At 40.1% G+C, this 22683-nt stretch overlaps 2 protein-coding genes across 4 annotated transcripts; both read right to left on the minus strand.

The window, feature by feature from the left end:
• Positions 1-197: 197 nt before the first annotated feature.
• Positions 198-4788, minus strand: LOC135612528 (probable prolyl 4-hydroxylase 3). Of its 3 annotated transcripts, XM_065108922.1 has the most exons (8): positions 4479-4788; positions 4297-4381; positions 2959-3056; positions 2782-2879; positions 1819-1948; positions 1512-1699; positions 1255-1343; positions 198-335 (listed from the first exon to the last, which is right to left on the minus strand). In XM_065108922.1, exons 1-7 carry the CDS (start codon positions 4670-4672, stop codon positions 1270-1272), a joined length of 867 nt encoding a protein of 288 aa, XP_064964994.1. In that variant the 5' UTR covers positions 4673-4788; the 3' UTR covers positions 198-335; positions 1255-1269. The 3 variants fall into 3 exon arrangements, with proteins under 3 accessions (XP_064964994.1, XP_064964993.1, XP_064964995.1); XM_065108921.1 differs by lacking the exon at positions 198-335 and having other exon boundaries at positions 1005-1343; positions 4479-4787; XM_065108923.1 differs by lacking the exon at positions 198-335 and having other exon boundaries at positions 1287-1424.
• Positions 4789-5296: 508 nt separating this feature from the next.
• LOC135612527 (uncharacterized) lies at positions 5297-12541 on the minus strand. Its single transcript, XM_065108920.1, has 7 exons — positions 10919-12541; positions 8488-8578; positions 8193-8350; positions 8024-8075; positions 7839-7921; positions 7626-7719; positions 5297-6359 (listed from the first exon to the last, which is right to left on the minus strand). Exons 1-7 carry the CDS (start codon positions 12356-12358, stop codon positions 5779-5781), a joined length of 2499 nt encoding a protein of 832 aa, XP_064964992.1. The 5' UTR covers positions 12359-12541; the 3' UTR covers positions 5297-5778.
• Between the last annotated feature and the right edge of the window lie 10142 nt (positions 12542-22683).

Raw genomic sequence — 22683 nt, forward strand, 5'->3', positions numbered from 1 at the left:
ATAATAATAGGTCGTCTATTAGAATGAAAAGTCAGGAGATTAGGCTTTGTTAGTAAAGATGGAATATATATAAATATATATATAAGGATAAAAGGACAGCCACTGCAAACTCAAGTAATCACAAACCAAAAATTATCATGAATTAGATAAATAGGGTCATCTAGATTTACCTTCAACTCTTCTAGTGCCACAACAATTTTCTTACACAGTGGCATGTCAAAGAGTATGATGACTAATCAACAAGCTAGGAATAACCAGAAGCCATGAACCCAGCTTTAGTGTCGGTGAAAATGCACCTCAACAACAATCAGGTGAGCTACAAATAGTTGATAAACCTGATTGCATCAAAAAGGGGAAATTTTGATTTAGTTTCTATGAAGTCTTTGAATGATGAAGAACAAGAACGCCAAGGATAAACTGTTTAGAGATCATGGGGTGGAAATGTCAAACAGAGATAAAAAAAATGATTGCTTCTATAGCACAGAGGATGGAAAGCGAAGGAGAAACAGTTCAGAGATCATCAGGTGGAAATGTTAAACGGGGATAAAAAATTATTACTTTATAACACAGAGGATGGCAAGAATAAAATTCACCAAATGCTAATAAAATTCATCGATAGTTATCCACAAGTCCAATTAATTACTTCAAATATGCAGCTTCTTGACTTTGAATTTCCCCAAAACAGAGTTTTTTACATGCAAGTAAACTGACACCACAACATTGAAAAAGCAACCCGTGTTTGCCTGGCATTTCATAGCAATAATTTCGGGAAATCATGTCACAAATTCCAAAACCATTTGCTTCTAAGTGGTGTTATATAAATATCTCCAATGATTCAACTGGAAATGTCAACTTAACTGCATGCATCTCCACAATGCGCATTTAGGTCCATTATCCAATTAAACAACCAAGAACCAAGAATGCCTTTAAATGAAGAGCTCCAAATAGATGGGATGAGTACAAGTACATCTAATTGGACATGAAAAAATATACCATCAGAATACTAATATTCAATTAGTGGATTTGTGATTCATTATAGTCAGAAAATATGAGGACCACAAAATCATTTCGTCCGAGGACTTATGTTGGGTCAAACAACAGAAAACAACAAACACTTTGACATTATGTGAAATTACATAGCATCCACAAGAAGCTCATCTTTTTCTTATGCAGGTAAAAAGGTAATATTTCTCAACTTTCAGGAGGCTACCCTAAAATTTCTCGAGACACAAGTAGGTTCAAGCAGCAGAGTACCTTCTTTATTTTGAACTAAGCTCTATACTCATGGATACGCATCCATTTTGTAGACGACCACTTATTTCCGTTGATAACAGGACATCCAGCTGCAATAAGTTTAACAACACAATTACCATCTCAGTAACAAAGCTGGTAAGTTCAACTTGGCTGCAGACAGCTAGAACAGTCTGTAAGAAGATTGTGGATGAATCTCTGAAGTGAAACAGTTCCAAAATCTAAACATGATTTAGCTGGTCAAACACTTAACAACTCACCGTGCAAACTAGATGGATCCAATGTGGCATCTGGCCTCATGCTCCAAAAGAGTAATGCATCTCCCATCTTAGGTTTCACAGAAATACCCTTCTTTGCACAGTCTGATAGCTCATTATACCCTGGCAAAGAGCTACTATTTACTTTGGCAGAAGGAAATACAGTTTCACCACCTTCCTCAACATCAGAACTGAGGAACAGAAATGGTTACAAAAAAAGAGAAAAGATGTTAGAACTTTTTTTTACAAACTGTATCATTTACTGACAATGTTATTGGCCTCTGAGTATAATATAGGGTGTGATTCTTACAGATACATAAGTAGGGTAGCAATTCGCTGACCCCCATTCTTGGTGTTGAATTCGTCGAGGAAGTAGTCAAAGTGCGGTTCATATTTCTGACCAACTTCATAATGGAGAACCTGAAGTCCCTCACCATTTTCTATAAGAACATAAAGCCAAATTCTAGGTGAAAGATAAGAAAAAAAGTAAAAACTAACACCTAAGGCAAATGCTACTTCAAAAGAAACTAATACTACGATAGAGATGTATAATTTATATTGGTTAGAAAATTAGTGGCATGATGATGAACTGTCTATTTACTAAGGTGCTGGAACATACTACTTCTATCACTGTAAAAGTCAGCCAATTGTATACTTTTTGAATTTGGCATTGTTTTTCACTGAATAAATGTTAGAATATTCCAAGAGTGAATCAAACAAATGCCCTACAATAAAATATTATCAAAATAGATTGATGATGTTTAAAATCCAGTACTACACAATTGCAGATTGCAGTCGTGGCATCTCACTATAAAATGAGAAGTACAAGCATTGCGACTACATATCATATCTAGTCAGCACACACAAATTACATATAAATTGAAAGCAACAGTCAAAATAACATTTCTTACAGAGAAAAATTCATGCTTACTACAAAAGATAGACCATGAGAAATCAAATATGTCTGTTAAGATGACATGAACCAGACGATTTCTCACTTTAAAAAGGAACAAATGTATATTAGAAGTACCACGATGTTTCATACTAAGCAACTCAATTCACAGATAATCTAACCCAAGACTTGCAAATTACAATGCTCCTCAGGCCCTACAATGGCAGGAGTCAATGTGCATTGGGCTTCCCTTTCGTTCATAGGATCATTTTGATTAAAGATGATCACAAAAACCATGGAATGGCATATCAAGTAAAAGACTTGCTTTTATAGTACCCACAGACGAAGTTTTTCAGTTTGTATAATATACTGAATACACACCTACAGGTATGAAGGTATAATCGGCTATCCTTTTCTCAATCGTTCGGATAATTTTGTCTTGTCCTCTTCTAAGAAACATGCCTGAACTTGTCCGTACCCTGAAAAGAAATTAGTATGATTGAAGATGTATAACAAGGAGACAATGTCTGATAAAATTCGAGCCTGCGAAATGCAAACCTGCTGTCTTTACTCTGACCAGTAGCAGTATCGACAACTGTTGACTTCTCCATGTGAGGCTTTGCCAATTCAATCAGGTATTCACATTCTTTCTTGGACTAATAAAAATGAACACAATACCAGAGCCCATCACTTCCAACAGAATATCATTGGCGAACCTTGCTAAAGGTATTACTTGCATAATCAGACAGCTTTTAAAAGATAATTTGAGGTCACCAAAGCAAGAATAACAAGATAAAAAAGAACTTTTAGACCTAGAATCACACGCTTATATCTGGTTTTCCCAGGTCACCATATGAGAAGGATCAAGAGTGAGGGTAAAGAAACAATGTGTAAAACATCTAGGAGTCCGCCGTATTGGAAAGTTTTATATAAATCAAGCAAACTTACACAAAGCTGTAAAAAAGATAAAAAAGAATGAGGGTATGTCAAATATGGAAGATTTGATGCTATGACCGATGCAAAGGTATGCAACATGGACAGCATTCAACAAACTCCCACCCAGGACCAGTATATGTATCTACATGTAGAATAAAATCTTTTTTTTTTCAACAAGGAACCAACCAACTGTTCATGGTATGGTAAAATCATGTCTAGACCTTAGGACAACAACATATAGAAAACTTGATGGTGTCGAAGGCAGAAAATGTGATATGTGAAAAATCAAAGAATGATAACAACTGCAAGAACAGATGTAGCAGGTCAGTCTGAAGTGTATCATCACAAGAGAAAGTTGGAAAACACCTTTCAAGACTAATTTAGCAGGTAATCTTAACAGAGATGTGAGCGAGTTCCTCGGTGGCAAATGACCTTCTACCGGTGGATTCCTTGTAGAGGGGTTGACAAATATGGTTTTGGTATCCTTTGACTGAGAAGTAATCTTAAGGTCAATGCACAACCAGTTGACCATGATATCGAAGGACTTTGCGAGCATTCCCACTGATCATGATGTGCAAGATTGAGATATATTAGAAAGAAGCCGTCGGTAACCTAGTTCGCTCGGCAATCTTGCATCAGGCCAGAGAATTTGACAGGACATAAATATGTGATCATAATTCATTAATGTAAAGCCTAGATCAGGAGAGTCGCCACAAAGAGAGAGGTGATAAATAGTGGAATTTTCACATTTATCGGATCTATAAATGAAGCTAGTTTTTAGAATTACTGCCATTTTAATTTCTCCCCAAAAATTAAAACAGAGCGCATTGCTTTTTAGGTTTGGAATGACAACTAAAATTGGTACCTTTCAACAGTTTTCTAACACGCATTTCAGGAAATCTAGGAGCAGAGACGGGAATCAACATGAACGGAGAAAAGCAGCGGATGAAATATACCAACCAGAAAGTTGTGATATATAAACGCCCTGGGCTCCCACGAGAGCACCTCCGTCCACTGATCCCCCCTCTCCCCCATCCCATCCCTCCTACAAAACCCGAAAACGCAATCAATGCTGACGGAAAGAGACCGCAGATCCAGGGCGAAGCGTCAACAGATCAGGTCGGGAGTGAAAAAGAACGCACATCTCGCGGATAGATCGATGGGGGCGGTGGTCTAGCTTGGGTGGGCCGTCGGAGTTCACGGGAAGCGAGAAGATCCCGAGGGCGAGGAGCATCAGGAGGACCACCGACGCGGTCAGGAGAGCTGCCAGGATCAGCGTGAACGGGGAGGATCTGCGGCCGGGAAGCTTCCGGGGGTGCCGCGCGCCCCTCGCCATGGTCGCCGCCAGCACAGCAGCCACCTTTGGGAGATCTAGACCGGAAGAGAAGAAGGCGAGGAAGACTGAAGCCGTCTGCGGTTCGCTTCTTTGTTCTTAAACTAAACTACCGTCTTTAGAACTTTCTTCAAACTCTTCTTATATTATTTTTTAAAAAAATACTTAAAATATTTTTAATAACTTGATCAAAGGTAAATTTTCGGAAAAGATCCTTAGTCTCAGTTTTGGGAAATTGATGTGGAGCTCCCCCTTCTTAAAAACATTTCTACAAGAGTCTCAAAATTTTAAAATAGCAAAAATAACCTCCAATAACTTTTTATTTTTCTCCCCTTAAGATTTATCTTTCTCTCTCTAACTAACTTTTTCGATAAATCAACCGATACAATTAAAAACATTTATTAGATGATATCATAATTCTATTAAGCCCTTAAAACTCCATCCCATACATATCCCAAAATCCCTTCCCATGATTTATAGCCTTAGAGAACAAAACCTGTTCATACATCTTATCCGACTACAGACGACAAATATTATGGTGGCCAGAGTCAGATGGGAAACTGTTCATACATCTTATCCTGCTCCTACTTGCTTGCACTTTCTGTAACAGATATGCCTTGCAGGAACTGAGACCATAATTCTGCAACTGTAAAATTAGAGTTTATCACGATTTCATTTTGTCCGAAAAATAGGCAGAATTGTGGAACTGATAACCGAAATGCATTGTAACTTTCTTGCAGCTTACAATAACAACATAGTAAAAAAATAATAATGTGGAATATGAGGAAACCTAAGACTGCAAATACACCCAAGAAAGGCATGACCGTGTAAGAAATCTCAGATGACTTCCAACTTTAAATTTGTACAATACTGCTGGTTTCATAATTTGATAGTCTAAAAAGTTCCGTAGATCCAAGTCTTCCAAGCCGATTGGTTCTCTCGCAAATCAACCAAGCTACTGCAGAAGCGAACAATGATGCAGCCCCACGTAGCCATTTAGCAACCAACAAAACTGCAACAGGATCAACCTAGCAAGCAGTAGCTGAGAAACATTTGAATGCAAGAGCTTCAATAGCTAAAGAGATTCCATTATCGCGGAGCAGCTGGCTTCATGTCTGTACCGGAGAGCCAAAATTTTGAAATGTTCTAATTTCACCACCCCAGCCTGCAGTCACAATCGCCAATCCCCAGGCTGACATACTTTGGGCTGTCGTGCCTGCACTGCAAAAATCACCATTGCATTGAGGGCTCTGTTTATTAGCTGTCATGAGCTCTTCAGGCCAAGTTGCAGAAGCCCTATCGCTAAACCGATTCAAGTTTGTATTGCGAAGGGTACTATGCTGGTGGGAATCAATGCAACGGCAAGCGAGTGAAGGTGAAAGCTGGGGTCTGTTGGTCCCTGCCATTGATGGTGCATTTGTTTGACATTCTCCATCGAGCTCATCCCGTTTGTTGGGGCAAGTTCTCACCATTTTCCTCGTACTGGTGTTTGGCCAAGGAGCAGCCACAGTCACGCCCTTGCTGTGGAAATATTCGTAAGATTGTGTCATGGTGGTAGCATCTTTGCTTTTGCTTATTCGGGAATCGTCGTATCTCCATACATAGACATGAGAGTCCTCACTAGCACAAATCACATGCTTTCCATTAGTAGTCAAGCAAGCTGATATCTGGCTGCTTGTGTTGCGAAACCCTGAAACAGAATAGCAACATCACTCCAAAAACAAGAATATGTATAACAATAGATCATTTACTTCCAAAATATTGCATGCTTTATGGCTATTGGAGTATCCACAAACTAAAAACAACTTGAGTCCAATTTTATGACAAAAAGACTTTCATGTTCGAGAATTGATGATTTAGCTTTCACCCCCTAAAAAAAAAGAGAGCAGAAAGGTGAAACTTGTCTCACAAGCGAGCACATTTCATCAAGTATTTTGTTCAATCATTGCAATTGTGTTCACAAATATTGCAGTTAGCATTTCAGATAGTTATCACAAAGAAAAAAATCTATTTATATTCTCTTTTTAATACGTTCTCCCCAACGTAATATCACATGTCCAAACTCCAAAGAGAAGTTGGATTTTGTGATCATTTTCCTGTGTTAGAACTACATATTACTGCCAAAGCAATGTCTATTCTATTGTTCAAAACCTGAAATGTATCCACATCCCTGACATGACAAACTAATACGTATATCCAATATCAAAAGAAATGACAGTAACTTCTTATAGTGAAAAACAAAGCTTTAATTTTGACTGCAAAAAATACTAAATGCCTCAAGAGAAACGAAGTCTTGCTTTGTTTAGCTGTCATTTTCCAATTGTAGCAATATGGTTGTCCTTGTGATGTCAACACAAATCTTGTGACTGTTTTACTCTTTTAATACTTTAAAAATAATCAAAAGAGTCTTTGTTTGTAATAACTGAATCCAACTTTTCAAATTTCTCATCATTTCAGAGGAAAACAAATAGATTAATAACATGGATTATGATATATATGATTCATATTAGCATTAGCCTTAATTGGTAAAAGGACATCGGCATGGAAAAAAACTCGCTAATACTAACTGAAGTAAACTGTTTGATCCTTAATGAGTTGGTAAAATATAATTGTTTTGCAAGATGATGACTTTAGTAGAATAACAATGTTTTGGTAGAATATGATTGCTGTGCTAGATGATGACTCCAATAAAGCAACATTTTTTCTAAATATAAGCTCAGAAAGGCATTCTCATGCAAGGTCTCAGAAACTCTTCAAGAGTTTAATATGTGGGTTGTTATTTTTTTCTTTAGACTGGTTATTAGGCAACAAGGCGACCTCAACTGGACAGATAGGAATTTGCTAAGAACTTCAGTTATTCAGCATTTAAATAATCATGACATTACTTGTGCATAATCTAAACAAGGCAGTGATTCCAAAAATTCTTCCAGTAGATATCAAAGCAAAATATTTTTACCTTTAAATTTGTGGACCAGTTCATCACCATCAAGAACCCGGATTCGTGAATCTGCAGATGTTACTAGCACCTTTGAGGAATTGCCAGGGGCAAACTGTTGAATGCAACTAATCAGAAACCATAGCCGTATCCTATCTTATTCTTCAACAGAGAAGGAAAACCTCAAAACTACAAAAATCTTCAATAAACAGTTTGCAGATTACACCAGAATACCTGGAAACCAGTGATTTTCTTGTGTTTAGACTTCCCTTTTCTGCTTTGCAAGTCAACTTGAGTTTTCTGAAGAAGCCTATTGTCTAAGAGCAATTGAAGACAATAAAACCATTGGCAAATGAAGACAACAACAGCTGATTTGAGACAAATTCACACAAAATTGTAGAGTATTAATTGCTTCATACCAGATGTGTCGTACAAGTGGCAAGTCCCGTTGTGTGAACCAACTAGAGCACCCTGCAAGACAACAAGTGAAAGCATTATTTAAAACATAAATAAAGACAATCAAAAAGCAAACTTCGAGAAGTATGTCCTTTAAACGGAAAAAAAATGTTAATTGTTAAGTCTAAGAACCTGGCCATCAGGGGTATAACAAGCAGCAGTGACCATCTCATGCAAATCATTCCAATCAACAACTTGACGTTCTGGAATACTCCATATTCGGACTTTCTCATCAAGAGAACCACTGATGAAGTATCGGTCATCAACGGGATTAAACTGAATGCAAGTCACTGCATAAAGCCAAAATCAAGAAACATCATAGCAACATAAGTAAAATCAGTAAGCCAAAACACCAAGAAGGGAAGAAAAAGAAAAAAAGAAAAAGATAGTAAAGAATGGGATATCATTAAACATGATTTCAACTTACCATAGTCACTATGTGAGAATACTTTTAAACAGGAATTGCTTGACATGTGCCAAAGTCGAACTGTTTTGTCCATTGAAGACGAAAGCAGATACTGATAAAATTCAAGCAGATACAGCATTTTACAAAGCAGTTTTATAATCAGTGTGGCAAAACTCCGAAAGTCCAAACATCATTTTCACAAACACGTACTGCCAGGGAAACTAAATAGCGCATAGAAGAAAATACAAAATTGTAATAAGAGCTTTAGCTACTTCTATCAGGATTTCTGGAACTAACAAAGTATATGATTAACCTGAAGCATAGGTGGTATCTGTCAATGGAAGTAATAGAAGAGAGGTACTCTACCAGACAATCAAATTTATTTAAATGGCAACATATTTTAAAGTTTAATATAACTTCTTCAGTGACACAAGAAATACATAAGGCTGAACTTATCACCATTACAAGATTGCTTGGATGCAACCTGAGTGTGAAAGGACCGAGTAATGGAAAATAGTCTCCTAGTGTGCAAATCTAAGGTGGCACATAATTTACACTCTTTCCAGACCTTGCTTTGGTGAAAGCCTTGTTCTTTTGATTGCCCTTTCAGAGACCCTCTACTCTTCAAAGGAATTTATCAAAGCACAACCATATCAGAAGCATCACGGAGATAGACCAAATGTGTAAATTTAAATTTTCTCAAACGTGTATGAAAATAGGCTAAAATAATGCATAAGGTTGCACAGAGGGCCTGTTTATGTGTCAAACAATTACTATCTTAAATGCAGACAACCATTATCTCTCATATCAGAGGAGATCGAAAACTCCAATTCAGGAGGAAAACCATCATTCCAAAACATCCTATAGCTATTAGCTCTCACAAAACTTACTAAGCAGTGAGGCAGTTCGATTTCACTCCTTATAAGTATGCGTATTTTCACACTCCTCAAAACAACCAAGCAGCTCATAAATATTTTTATATAATACACATTCATAATGGCCTATGGTGGATCGGCATTTCAATTATGAAATTACAGTTTTTATACATCTTCCACGAGATGGTGCTAACATGTATTTTCCAAATACTTTTAGAAATGTCAATCATAAATTACCCTCAAATAAACTTTAAACATTTTTATGATGCTGGATAAACATGTCTTGTGATGACTTTCCCTTATTGTACAGCATTAACACATCACTCTTTATATTCATACTTTCATATTCATACTTGATTTAATAACTGAATCAGATCAGGACAGATTTTGATGGCTTCAGCCATCTTACAAATATGCATCAACAATTTTATCAACTAACAATCTGTTTCGGCAGTTTGAATGGCTTCTGTTAAATGTCACATTTATAGCTAGGGAGACCCTATTCGTATCAGCTAATCGTGGTTTACATAAAATTGATCAAAGTAGAAATCATGGTTACAATTTCTCTAGGAACCAATGACCAAAAATCAAAATACGATGTGAGAATTACTTGCCCATAGAGAAAAATCAGCATGTCATCCCCTTTAAATTCATTCATGATTACCAAATTGACCATGATGGTGACAGTTTTCATACAATATGACAGTTAACATGTTCATTACTTAAGAACCTATGTTGATCTGAATGTGCTAACATCCATCCATTTTCATGATCAACATTCACAAGAATAAAGCGACTTTTAATTTTGTTGAACCTGCCTAACAATGAGCAGCAAAATTGGTCCAATAACAAAGGTAAAACTTTTGCTCATGCTCTAGCGGACCAACTTACTACACATATCATCACGATTCACGATTCACTGGTAAATGATAATATTATTCCAAGCCTTCAAAAGTCCAATTGAACCAAACCATGGAAACATAGATCGTTATCTATAGCTTCGTGATATCAGCTACAAGCAAATTACTAATTATTATAAGCAACAGCTGGGTGTACTTTCACAAAAGTCTCGCAACATTGGACAATATTTCAAATTAGTAGTTCTCAGGATCCTATTAACTTAAAGCATGTATGACTTTTATCAAAACTTACATTTTTAAGAAATTAAACTAAAATAAATTACATGATCAGGATAAACTTTTTTATGCCCTGCAAATTCTTTTTCTGACTGCAAATAGGTTTATGACTGCATTCCATCAAAGAATCTTTCAAATTCTAATACAGATTTAATACCATGTATAATTACGATATTCACAAATAATATAGTTATTTCTAGTTCTATTTGTCAATAAGGAACTATTAAATTCATTCGGCTTATAGATTTCACATGAAAGAATTAAAAGACAATTCTGGTTCCAGATCCCAGGTTGTTTAAAATCCATGAACAAGATGAACAATTTCTTAGTACTTTCTATCATCAACCCTAAATACTGAAAACTAAGATAACATATCTTTTGCCTGAAGACAAACCTAATTCATCCATATGCAGAGATGTAATCAAAGAAAATAAGATATACCTGAGATTTGGACCAAGAGAGATCAAGGACATCATCTAGGTGTCCTCGGAAAGAGTGCACAGGCTTCTCTGACAGAGAAAACAAATAATCTGGTACCACCAGAGGGTCCAAACACAGAGATTTCCTACTGCCCACGACCTTTGCTATTCTCTCCTTTTCCCAGTGGTTCCTCTCTGGATTAGCCAAAGACACTCGCTCCGGCAAACCTTCGATAACTGACACAATAGATGGATTGCAACTATCATTCCCCCATGAAGCCTTATCATTCAGCAAATCTCCCATGCTGTCAATCTCCAAGACCTCCCACACATGGATGACTCGATCCTCCCCTGCACTGGCCAAGTAGCGCCCATCCAAGCTGAATTTGATGCTCCAGATGGACCCATTATGCGCCTGAAGTTCCTGGCTCATGAACAACCCACTGAGGTCTTTTGGGGACTTCCCATACTGCCGGACTTTAATTTTCTTGAGGTCATGACGGAGGCAATGGGAACCGTCCAGGCTATCATCGGTGGCCGAGCTCGGCCTCCTCCCTCCCTTCTCTGACGAAGAATCTTTCTCATCACTGCTCCTGCGGTCGCGGTTGTGCCCTCTGCCTACCATGGTCCCAGCTACATTCTTGATGCTTCTGAGCCAACTTCCCCTCTTCTTCCACCTCGATCCTCCCCCGGACCCACCGCCACCAGGGCCTCCGGGGTGGCCGCTGCTGTTGGTGGAGTCCTCCAAATTCTGACGCCTCATCAATTCTTGAACGATGGGGGATTTCCCGACCCACAACTCGAACTCCTCCACCGTGAGCTGCCGTCCTGTCCCGACCTCGCTGAGCGTGTTCCACATCCCGTCCTCGCGGAACTCCTTCACCAGGAATTCCCTCCCGTCGTCGAGACTCTTGATCAAGTAACGGGGGTCATAGCACAAATTTTCTCCATCGACCCGGCGATTGCTCTGGGAGACCTCAAGAATCCGAAATCTCGCGTCGAGAGGCGGCTTTCTCGAGAACTGCTGCTGGGTTAGGGGTTTGCTCCGTGGACCAGGAACCACGGAGCAGTCGGATCGGGACCGGGCATTTCCGGAGGGGAAGGCAGGGATGGGGTCAGGGAAGGAGGCGGATCTACCCATCCCAGGGTCCCGGATCCGAGCGACGGCGCTGGTGGGTCCGGGGCGGCAGAGGGCGGGGTCGCCGGCGAGGCCGAGGTGGCGGAGGAGGCGGCGGCGGCGCTCCTCGACGGAGGCCGGTTCGGAGAACCAGACGTCGAGGGAGCGCAGCGGGGGGAGGCGGAGGCGGCCCCGGCGGCGGTGCCCGACCACAGAGGACTCATCATCGGAGGCGGAGGCGGAGGTGGAGCACGACGACGACAGGATCCGGTCCAAGGACTCATAGAACTCCTCCTCTTCCTCCTCCTGCGGCGAACCGCTGCTGGTCGTCGTCATAACGGGCATCCGGATCGCGAGGCGAGGGGGCAAAGCGGTTCGGAGCGGGATTTATATGCCACGACGGAAGGAGAGGGAAGGAGCGAAGACCGAGGGGATATGATATGATGATGCTGTTGCTGTAGCTTGTAGTTGTTGTTGCCGCTGTTGTTAAGGGGGAGGAGTAGCCGTCGTACGGTAGTCGTAGTAGGTGTATACCGTATACGCCTTCAAATGTACAGTGCGCCCAAATCGATATGCTTTTTTAACTAAGGATTTCGAGAGGGTTGCTTTGTAAATATCCCTGATATGTATGATAAAAGCAAATCAAAAAATTCTCTCGGAAATATAGCCAGCTACAGCTGTTATGTAGGCTGCTACCATATGACGAGCGTGGGGAAGAAAAGGCTGCAAAGGCATCAACCAAAAACCAGTTTCTTTTACCCATGGTGGTCAATAATAACTGATGAGGTACAAGCACCACTGCATGATTGAGACCACTAATGGCAGAGCGATCCCATTTATAGCCCTTTCCTCTCTCTCGCTTGATTGATTTTCTTACCTCTCCCTGCCGTGCTCCTCCTTCCACCCACAGCATTTGGATCTCCATCATCGGTCCACCAAGTTTTGCACTAGTGGCAGAAGCCGAAGAACTCGGCTTGTTCTTCGGCTTTCATGAACCGAAGCGTATCGCAATATACCAAAGCTTTGGTGTTGCAGTGATCATAGCCAAGGGCCGAGCAGTGAAAGAAGCTGGTCATGATTTTATGGAGTGCCATGGAGGGAGGGGTAGAATTATGGATCCAAATTCTTCTTTCCGACAACAACTAGTCCTCTTGGCGTCCGGCCTGTATAATTTTAGGAAAAGAGAGATTTCCGACGGAAGAATCAGCAGGGACCATGTACTGTTGGTCACCACGTATGAAACATGCAATAATCACCTCCACCATTAACCTCTCTCGCAGCAACCAGAAGGTAAAAAAGCAATGCCTCCTCCTCCTCCTCCTCCTCTTTTTTCAAAGATGAAGGATGACAATGGAGGGGACCAACAATGGCCATCGACACTTCGATATTGCTCTAGGTAATCTTAATTTCCCATTTGTGTCATCCAATGTCTCCTCACCTCCTCCTTCTCCTCCATGGTTACAGTTTTTACAGGGAAGGAGTAAAACCCGGATCTTTGGTGACACTTAATCAACACCTCAAGAAAACAAGCAGGCATGCTGCTACCCAAGGAATAACTTTTGACCTCGGATCTCTTTCGGTAGGACCCGGCGCAGAACACTGTGCCATGTATGGGAATGAATGGTGCAGTGGCCAGAGCAGATGGTTCTGAGGTTTTTGATGGTCGTCTTCTGCGCGTGCATGCACTAGGGAATGAGCAAATGGGCATATATTTAGTGCAGAGCCAGAGAAGAACCGTGGGTTGCAGAGTTATAAAAGCATGGAGCAGAAACCTTAAGGCTTTGGATGCTATAGATTTGGCTGGGGCATCAACTGGAAAGAGAAGCTTCCTTCTGAACTCCAAGCGAATGGTGGCTTCTGCATGCTGGGTTCCATACTGTCATGTGCAACCACATGACCTGTTCCTACACCCACTTTCAAAAGCTGTGAAGCTATGAATGAATCATTGAAAAAGGTAGCTATAAACTGATACATTTACTTAATCCCTTCTCCATCGTTGGTGAACACACATCTTCCAGGGAGAAAAAGAAGAACTGGTTGATGAAGAAAACCCAAGTGTTTTACGTGTCTCCTTCTACAGTGCACTGGGAATGATCATTCAGTGGTCCTATCATTTGAATCGAAATGTACCATTCCAGCTGTAACCGTGGCCCTAACTCTCAAAGAGCAGGGACCATGAAGATCCTCGAGCTCATCTTTTACCGTCATTGTAAGAACACACCGTCCTCTCGCTGTAAAACGCAGAAACCACGCATCCCTCGTGAACTTTCTTCAAAGAAGCAAGATCAAGATCCTGAGATGATGGAGATGAGAGAGAATCTGCAGCGGTGGAACCTTGCTTTGCATGTATCGCTGTCACCGACCTTGATGCCCTCCCCTCGTTGTAGTTTTCACTGCCACTATTGGCACGCTTGTGTACAGTGTTGGATGGTACGGGGATCGCAAGTTGATGCTGCGAGAGCGAGCAGGCGTGAGCTTCTTGGCTTCATATCATTTGGAGAATGCTCTACCTTTCCTTAGTTTATATGTGTAATTATACCCCATCCCTCTACCTAGTATCTCAACTATCATGACATCATACCTGCACGACTGCAGCTAAGGTCTTCTTCAAGTTAAATCAGCATGTATGAACAAATATATACTGATCTGGAAAGTGTGTTGAACCTTTGGGGTTTTACAATGGAATAATGTGTTAATCCTTACACTGAAGTTTTTTAGGCTTTTTGAAGGCATGTTTCTACTAAAATTTAGAATATAATAAGTACAAAGATTATTGAACTTTGACGAGATTTTTATGATTTTGTAGATATAACTTTACTATCTATGTGTCGTAAACACTTCATAACATAAACATGCCACAATTTCTCTTATAACTCTACTGTATGATGCCTTTGATATTTAAATTAATTTTGATTTAAAAAAAGATATTACTATTTAAATTTTTTATATTTTAAGATTATCCTTCCATAAATAGATATAAATATTCTTTTCATCCTCTCTTTTTTCTTTTTTTCTTTTTCGCTTCCTTTTTTTTTTTTCTTTTTTCTCCTCCTTAGAAGATAGTATCGTAGGGGTGACGAAGAGTTGGAGGGGTCATGATCGATGGTAGAGAGCACTAAGAGTGTTGATGATAGGGTGTGCAAGGGATGATAGTAGTATGGGATGTAGGAAAGAAAAAAAAAAAAGATAAAATCAAAATTAGAGAGAAAGTAAACCTAATGTGATAATAAGCTTTAGCCATCTAAAGCGGTAACAGGTGGGTGCCAATGGAGAGGAGAGAAAGGGTTTCCTGCCGAGCCTTAATGGTGGCATCATCGTCGATGGCTTCTTGCCTTGTCACCTTGGCAAGAGGTCATCATGATGGTCATGATCGTCATCTCATTTGCTAGTCATAGATGTCCTACAAGCCAATTGTATGAGTGATAGCATATGTAATATAGTACGCAGCCTTTTTGCTTATATATATATATATATATATATATATATATATATATAATGATGTCCATGGATTTATACAATCAAAATTAGATCATAATTAGATCACGATAATGAGATTGATTCGTTTTTCAACACAAACCTTAAAGAATCCTTATCATAAGTTACTCGAGAGGAACATCGAAATAACCGAATAGATTGGTGTACTATATGCCCATTCATATAATGGAAACAGCTAATCTCATAGCTGCTCGTGTAGGAACACTAGGAATACAATGCAGGTGCTCATTGGAGAATGAGTTCCCTAATTGATCCGCTTACGGAATGTTGGATGGTTGATAATACCTCATTATCAAACAATGATTCTATCGACCCAATGGTGTATTTAGTCCTTAAACTTGAGACACCAAGGATGTCCTGCATGAATAATCCACTCTTTGATGCCGAACTTATGTTTAGAAGTTCCAAATCTAGTATAACCGATTATTATGAGTGGCAGCCAACCTTACAAGGGCTATTGAGTATCTATAGAAAATCATCCACTATCGATGTCATAAGAGGAATATTTCATGTGTTCTTACTCAGAAAAATCCTCAGCTAAGGTCATTTGGATTGAGAGAGAAAAAGTTCTTTGAGAGAATTCGATTAGAGCGAAACTCGAGTAGAAACCATATAGGTCTGATAGCACCTACTAGTCATAGGTGCCCAACAAGCCAATCATATGAGTGATGGCATGTGTGACATGGCACACAATCTTTTTGGTTATTATTATTATTATTATTATTATTATTATTATTATTATTATTATTATTTATTATTATTATTATTATTATATTCTCTCACTTTATATTGCTTATTGCATACATATATTGTGATGTCCATAGATCTGTGTAATGATAATTGAATCGTGATGCAATCACGATAATGAGACTGATTCACCTTTAAACATGGACCTTAAATGATACTGGTCATAGGTTACTCGAGATGGACATCGAGATAACCAGATAGACTAGTGTACTGTATACCCATCCATATAATGAAGGAGGATGGTCTCATAGCTGCTCATATGGGGACACTAAGGATACAGTGCAGGTGCTCATTGGAGAATATATTCACTAATTGATCCATTTATAGAATGTTGAATGGTTGAAGAAACCTCATTGTCGGACAGCAATTCTATCGTCCCAATAATGTACCTGGTCCTTAGACTTGAGACACCAAGGATGTCTTGTATGAGTACTCCACTCTTTGATACTGAACTTATAGGTTTGAAAGTTTCATATCTAGTGCAGCCGGTCATTTGGAGTGATAGCCAACCTTACGAGGGCTATTGAGTATCGATAGAGGATCTGATAGGACCCAAGCAAGGTTAGGTCCTACTCAACCAAGAAGCAACTAATAAAAACCCTATGAGATTATAATAAACCCCACCTAGTTGTCTTTATCCTATAAAGAAGAGTGGCTATGGTTTATATTTGGGCCTTTGGGATTCCTAGCCATCACCCCCTTTTATTGGGTCGGTTGGCTAGGGTTGAGGGCAAAAGGGGTAACTCACTTAGGAAGCAGCTCTTAGGGCTAGGGTTTGGAGCCCTATATAAGCATGCAACCTCCATCTCTTTGGGAATAAGATCTATCTCTTTTAGGAGGGTGGAACCCTGTTAGAACCCTTGCAGATTCTAAACTTGGGGTTGATCTTTTTAGGGGATCGGCCTCCTTGGAACTCTATAGGGGTTTCTCCCTCCAAGTTGCTGCTCAAAAGCTGCAGAAAAGATTCATCTATTGCTTATCAAAAGAGAAGGAATACATGGCTATTTATAGGGCTTCTAAACCCTAACTCCTAATAGGACTCCTACTTAAGACTCTTACTTCTAACCAACTCCTAATAGGACTCCTACTTAAGACTCTTACTTCTAACCAACTCCTAATAGGACTCCTAGTCAAGACTCCTATTCCCTCACAACTCCTAATTATTCTCTAAGAAAACACCTCCTACATGAATGCCCATCTTAATTAGGACTCTCCTAGCTAGAGTCCTAACAGAATGTCCCTCTCAATTAGGACTCTCCTAGCTAGAGTCCTAACAGTTTTACATGAATGTCCCTCTCAATTAAGACTCTCCTAGCTAGAGTCCTAACAGTTTTACATGAATGTCCCTCTCAATTAGGACTCTCCAAGCTAGAGTCCTAACAGACCCGTCCTCTTCAAATCAGCCTTGTCCTCGAGGCTGATGATTCATGAATTCTGGGAATTTGATCTTCAAGTCGTCATAGTTCTCCCAAGTTGCATCTTCTATTGGTAGGTTCGCCCACTGTATTAGAACTTCATTAGTGGGTCGTCGTCGTCGAGTCACGATCCGTCGATCAATAATGGCACTTCGCTGGGTCTGGAGTTCTCTTTGGGTAGTCATATTTGGTGGGTGGCTTTGGGCTGTCTCCAAGCACCTATTTACAACTGTCTCGCCGTCGATTTGTGGGTGATATGTCATACTCCTTTTCAATTTAGTACCCTGCATATAGAATAACTTGGTCCAAAATCTACTCGTGAAGATGCAAGTAGAATTTATCATAAGCACAATGCGTCCCTTATAGTGTAATTCTTTTGAGTCCCAATTGTAATGAGCCACGGAGCTTGGTGCTTCCTCCAATTTTTTTATAATCTTACTAGTCTCTGAATCTTCCTGCCATTCCATCTTAATATCCTTAAGAAAGTTGCTGGTCGGAAGTGAAATGGCCGAAACTTCAGCTTGCTCGGGTAGCTGCGAAAGCGCATCTGCAAGAACATTGTCTTTCCCCTTTTTGTAAGTTATTTCATAATCAAATCTAAGAAGTTTTGTTACCCATTTTTGCTGCTCAGGGGATGATATCTTTCGCTCCAAAAAGTACTCGAGGCTTTTATGGTCGGTTTTAATTTGAAATCGTCGACCAATCAAGTAGGGTCTCCACCTCGTTGCTGCGCGCACAATGGCAAGCATCTCCTTATCATATGTTGACTTATTTTGATGAGAGGGAGATAATGCCTTGCTAGTGTATGTGACTGGTTGACCATCTTGCATGAGAATAGCTCCAATTCCGACTCCAGATGTGTCGGCCTCAATACTGAATGGTCGGTTGAAATCTGGTAGTGTTAGCACCGGCGTCGTCGTCATGGCTGTCTTAAGTTTGTCGAAGGCAGCGGAGGCTCTGTCCGACCATTGGAAGACATCTTTTTTCAGTAAGGAAGTAACTGGTGCACTAATCTCTCCATAGTTTTTCACGAACTTGCAGTAGTAGCCTGTTAAACCCAAAAAGCTATGTAGCAATTTTATGTTCCTCGGGGTCAGCCAGCTTTGCATTGCTCCAATTTTGAAGGGGTCTACTGCCACACCTTCCTCTGATATAATATGCCCAAGATATTCCACCTTCTTTTGAAGAAAGCAAAAATTCATAGTGGTTGTTGTGTGTTCAAAAGGTGATTTTCGGTATGTCTTCTTCGCATACTCGTATTTGATGATACCCGGATCGAAGGTCCAGCTTTGTGAAGATTTGTGCTCCATTAGCAACTCATCTACTACTAGAATAGGGTATTTATCCTTGATGGTTATGCCATTGAGAGCTCGGTAATCAACACATAATCGCCATATTCCATCCTTCTTTCGTATGAGGAGCACCGTTGAAGAGTAGGGGCTGCAACATGGCCGAATAACTCCTATTTTGAGCATCTCGTTTATAATCCTTTCTATTTCATCCTTCTAGAGATGTGAATACTGATATGGCTGAGCATTTGCTGGAGATTTGCCTGGAAGAATCGTTATACAATGATCATGCCGACGGGTAAGAGGTAGGTTGCGCGGTTCGTCAAATATATCTGAAAATTCAGCAAGCAAAGGAAGTAGATTTGGATCTTCAAATTTTGTTGGCTCTCCCTTAGTTTGCTGCTCAAGTTGTACTAAAAAGCCGCTGCTTGCTTTTTGCAAAACCTTCTCCATTTGTTGTGTGCAAATCGTCGTTACGTCGCCCTCACGTTTCCCGTGCAGTATCACCTGTTTCTCCTTATTGTAAAATTTTATAATTAGTTGCATAAAATTTCAAGAAATATCACCTAATGTCATCAACCATTTAATTCTGAGTATGGCCTCATGATCATCAAGAGGGAGGAGGAAGAAATCTGTAATTATCTCTTGGTCCTGCAGTAATAGTTTCACTTGCGGGCACCTATGATCACACTTCAAAATCCGTCCGTTGGCAACCTTAACGACAAACCTGCTGCAATTCTCAATAGGTAAGTTTATATGGACAGCAAGCTTACTGTTTAGGAAGTTATTAGTGCTGCCCGTGTCGATGAGAACAGTGATCAGTTGTTGTTTGAGAAGGCCTCCAACTTTCATCGTTTGCGGGTTTGAGTAGCCAGCTAGTGTATGTACCGTAACTTCGGTCGGTTGTGGCTCTTCTTCTGCATCTTCTTCTTCATATTCAAGGCTCTCTTTTGGATGTTCAATGACCTCTTCTTCTATCAGTTCAATCATAAGAAGTCCCCCTTTACTACAGCGATGCTCACGGCTCCACGGCTCGTCACAATGCCAACATAACCCCTTCGCATATCGCTCCCGAAGCTCTTCTCTTGTTAACCTCTTTGGTGTAGGGACTTGGTCGATAGTAGGGGGGCTGAGGGCTTCAATATTACTGGTTAAGGAGTGACCCTAGTCCTCCGAGCTTCATGGTTCAATTGCTCCTCTTGATGTCGTGCGAAAGAGATGGCTGCCATAAGCGTATACGGTTGTCGCGCTTTAACTTCTCCTCGGATCTCCGGCTTCAAGCCCTCAATGAAGGTCCTCAATAGCTGTTTTTGAGACCAATCATGAGTTTGATTAGATAACCTTTCAAACCTGGTTTGATACTCCTGAATGGTAGAGGTTTGTCGGATCTTTGCTAGTTGTCCGTCAATATTCTCGTAATCGGTTGGTTTGAAGCGGATCAGCAGTCCTTCTTTGAATTGTCACCATGAAAGGACTCCATAAGTATGTTCAAACTAGTCAAACCACTGTATAGCATCCCCTTGAAGATGTATAGCTACAATTTTCACCATAGATGCATATGCGATTTTATAGTACCGAAAATATCGCTCCGCGCGCGAGATCCAACCAATCGGGTCTCCTTCTTCCCATCTAGGGAAATCCACTCTCATGCATGGATAGTTGGGGTTGGTCATAGAGCTTCCCCTCTCTTGGAAGTCATATCTTTGGGCTTGGTGTGATTGGGCAAAGCTCTCTCCTTGATGTGATTTCTTAAGGCTTAGTGGTCGGCCCAATCTGAGTTCGGTAAAGAGCATCCGAATCTTATCCTCCATTCGCGCCTCTAAGGCTTCGAATTTAGCATTGATTGCCTCCTTAGATGTCATAGTATATGGCCCCAAATCAATTATGTTAAGATCTCTCTTTTGCTGTTGGGTTAAAGACATGTATAGGTTAAGAGAAGTGATGGTCGAAAGTGTTGGTGGATTGGTGGATGTAGGCTGCGGTTTAGGCTTGTTTTGTGGCTGTTTTGGGTGCAGTTTGAGGGTGTGGTTTGGTAGAGTTTTAGGGCTGTGGATGAAAGTTTTGGATCTGTTGCAATTCACGGGGAGATCAAAGGATGATCCGCGGTGGTGGAGATGATGGCGGAATTCGGTGACGATCTTTTAAGCAATTGTGGGAATTGCTTTGGATGGTTGTAGAGGGTTGATGGATGGCTGTGGAAGGGCAGTGAGATGCCAAGAACGCTGCTCTGATACCAGGTGTTAGAACCCTTACAGATTCTAAACTTGGGGTTGATCTCTTTAGGGGATCGGCATCCTTGGAACTCTATAGGGATTCCTCCCTCCAAGTTGCTGCTCAAAGGCTGCAGAAAAGATTCATCTATTGCTTATCAAAAGAGAAGGAATACATGGCTATTTATAGGGCTTCTAAACCCTAACTCCTAATAGGACTCCTACTTAAGACTCTTACTTCTAACCAACTCCTAATAGGACTCCTACTTAAGACTCTTACTTCTAACCAACTCCTAATAGGACTCCTAGTCAAGACTCCTATTCCCTTACAACTCCTAATTCTTCTCTAAGAAAACACCTCCTACATGAATGCCCATCTTAATTAGGACTCTCCTAGCTAGAGTCCTAACAGAATGTCCCTCTCAATTAGGACTCTCCTAGCTAGAGTCCTAACAGTTTTACATGGATGTCCCTCTCAATTAGGACTCTCCTAGCTAGAGTCCTAACAGTTTTACATGAATGTCCCTCTCAATTAGGACTCTCCAAGCTAGAGTCCTAACAAACCCCTATAGCGTTCCAAGGGTTGATCCCCTCAAAGATCAATCTACATATAATTCCTCTAGGGTTATATCATCTGGTATCAGTGCAGCAATCTTGTTGCTTTTACTGTCATCCTTACCGCCCACCACCAACTAAGTAATTTCCACAATTGCTCTTGATATCGTCATCTCCACTGTCATCTTCCGTCGTAGATCAAATTAATCTACTACTGTCACCTCCAATTGCATCAGAGATCTAATAGTCTACTATCACCAATATCTTTTGTTACTGTAATTTTTCATTAAAAATACTAAGAAGAAGTACTTTTATCTATCTTGTTCTATGAATTCCTTTCACCGTAAAAATTATCATCTTTACGAACAAAGGATTGCTGTAGAAAATTTCAGTAGCATATTGTTGCCTTTAACCAATCAATTTACTATCCTTTTTGAACAAAATTTCTTATACACTTTATAGATCGTCTTGGCTTCCGTTTGAGATTGATATATTAAGGAATTTATCTCTAAATATTCTTGTGCTGTAAATTTTCGTCGTAAACTACTGGAATATTTTGACGAGAATTCTGCTATCGCAACTTGCATCAATTTCCTTGCTATTATACTGCCAAAATTCTTATACACTTCATAGATCGTCTTGGCTTCCATATGAGATTGATCTATTAAGGAATTCATCTCTAAAATATTCTTGTGTTGCTGCAAATTTTCATCACAAACTGCTGGAATTTTTCAACGAGAATTATGTTATCACAACTTACACCAATTTCCTTGCTATTATACTGCCAAAAACTTCTTGATCAAATTTATCATCATTGTTGTTATCTAAATTAAAATTTTACTGTCAAATTCCCTCATCAAATCTCTCAGTTTTTACTAAAAATTTCATCATGAAATCGTTCTTTCTTCAACGACAATTCTGCTCTTACATACACCAATCTACCAACCCTTTCGGCCACC

The sequence above is a fragment of the Musa acuminata genome, chromosome BXJ2-5 (assembly GCF_036884655.1).
Source record: "Musa acuminata AAA Group cultivar baxijiao chromosome BXJ2-5, Cavendish_Baxijiao_AAA, whole genome shotgun sequence".
NCBI lineage: Eukaryota > Viridiplantae > Streptophyta > Magnoliopsida > Zingiberales > Musaceae > Musa > Musa acuminata.

Bases quoted from the DNA above. Each gene is read 5' to 3' on its own strand.
- LOC135612527 (XM_065108920.1), bottom strand. From the start codon at position 12,358: ATGCCCGTTATGACGACGACCAGCAGCGGTTCGCCGCAGGAGGAGGAA. The intron at 8,351-8,487 runs GTAAGTTGAAAT...GGCTTTATGCAG, and splicing joins ATTCTCACATAGTGACTATG to TGACTTGCATTCAGTTTAAT. The intron at 6,360-7,625 runs GTAAAAATATTT...ATTCTGTTTCAG, and splicing joins ACTGGTCCACAAATTTAAAG to GGTTTCGCAACACAAGCAGC.
- LOC135612528 (XM_065108922.1), bottom strand. From the start codon at position 4,672: ATGGCGAGGGGCGCGCGGCACCCCCGGAAGCTTCCCGGCCGCAGATCC. The intron at 3,057-4,296 runs GTTGGTATATTT...CATTTTTATTAG, and splicing joins TTATATATCACAACTTTCTG to TCCAAGAAAGAATGTGAATA. The intron at 1,700-1,818 runs GTAAGAATCACA...TCTGTTCCTCAG, and splicing joins GCTACCCTACTTATGTATCT to TTCTGATGTTGAGGAAGGTG.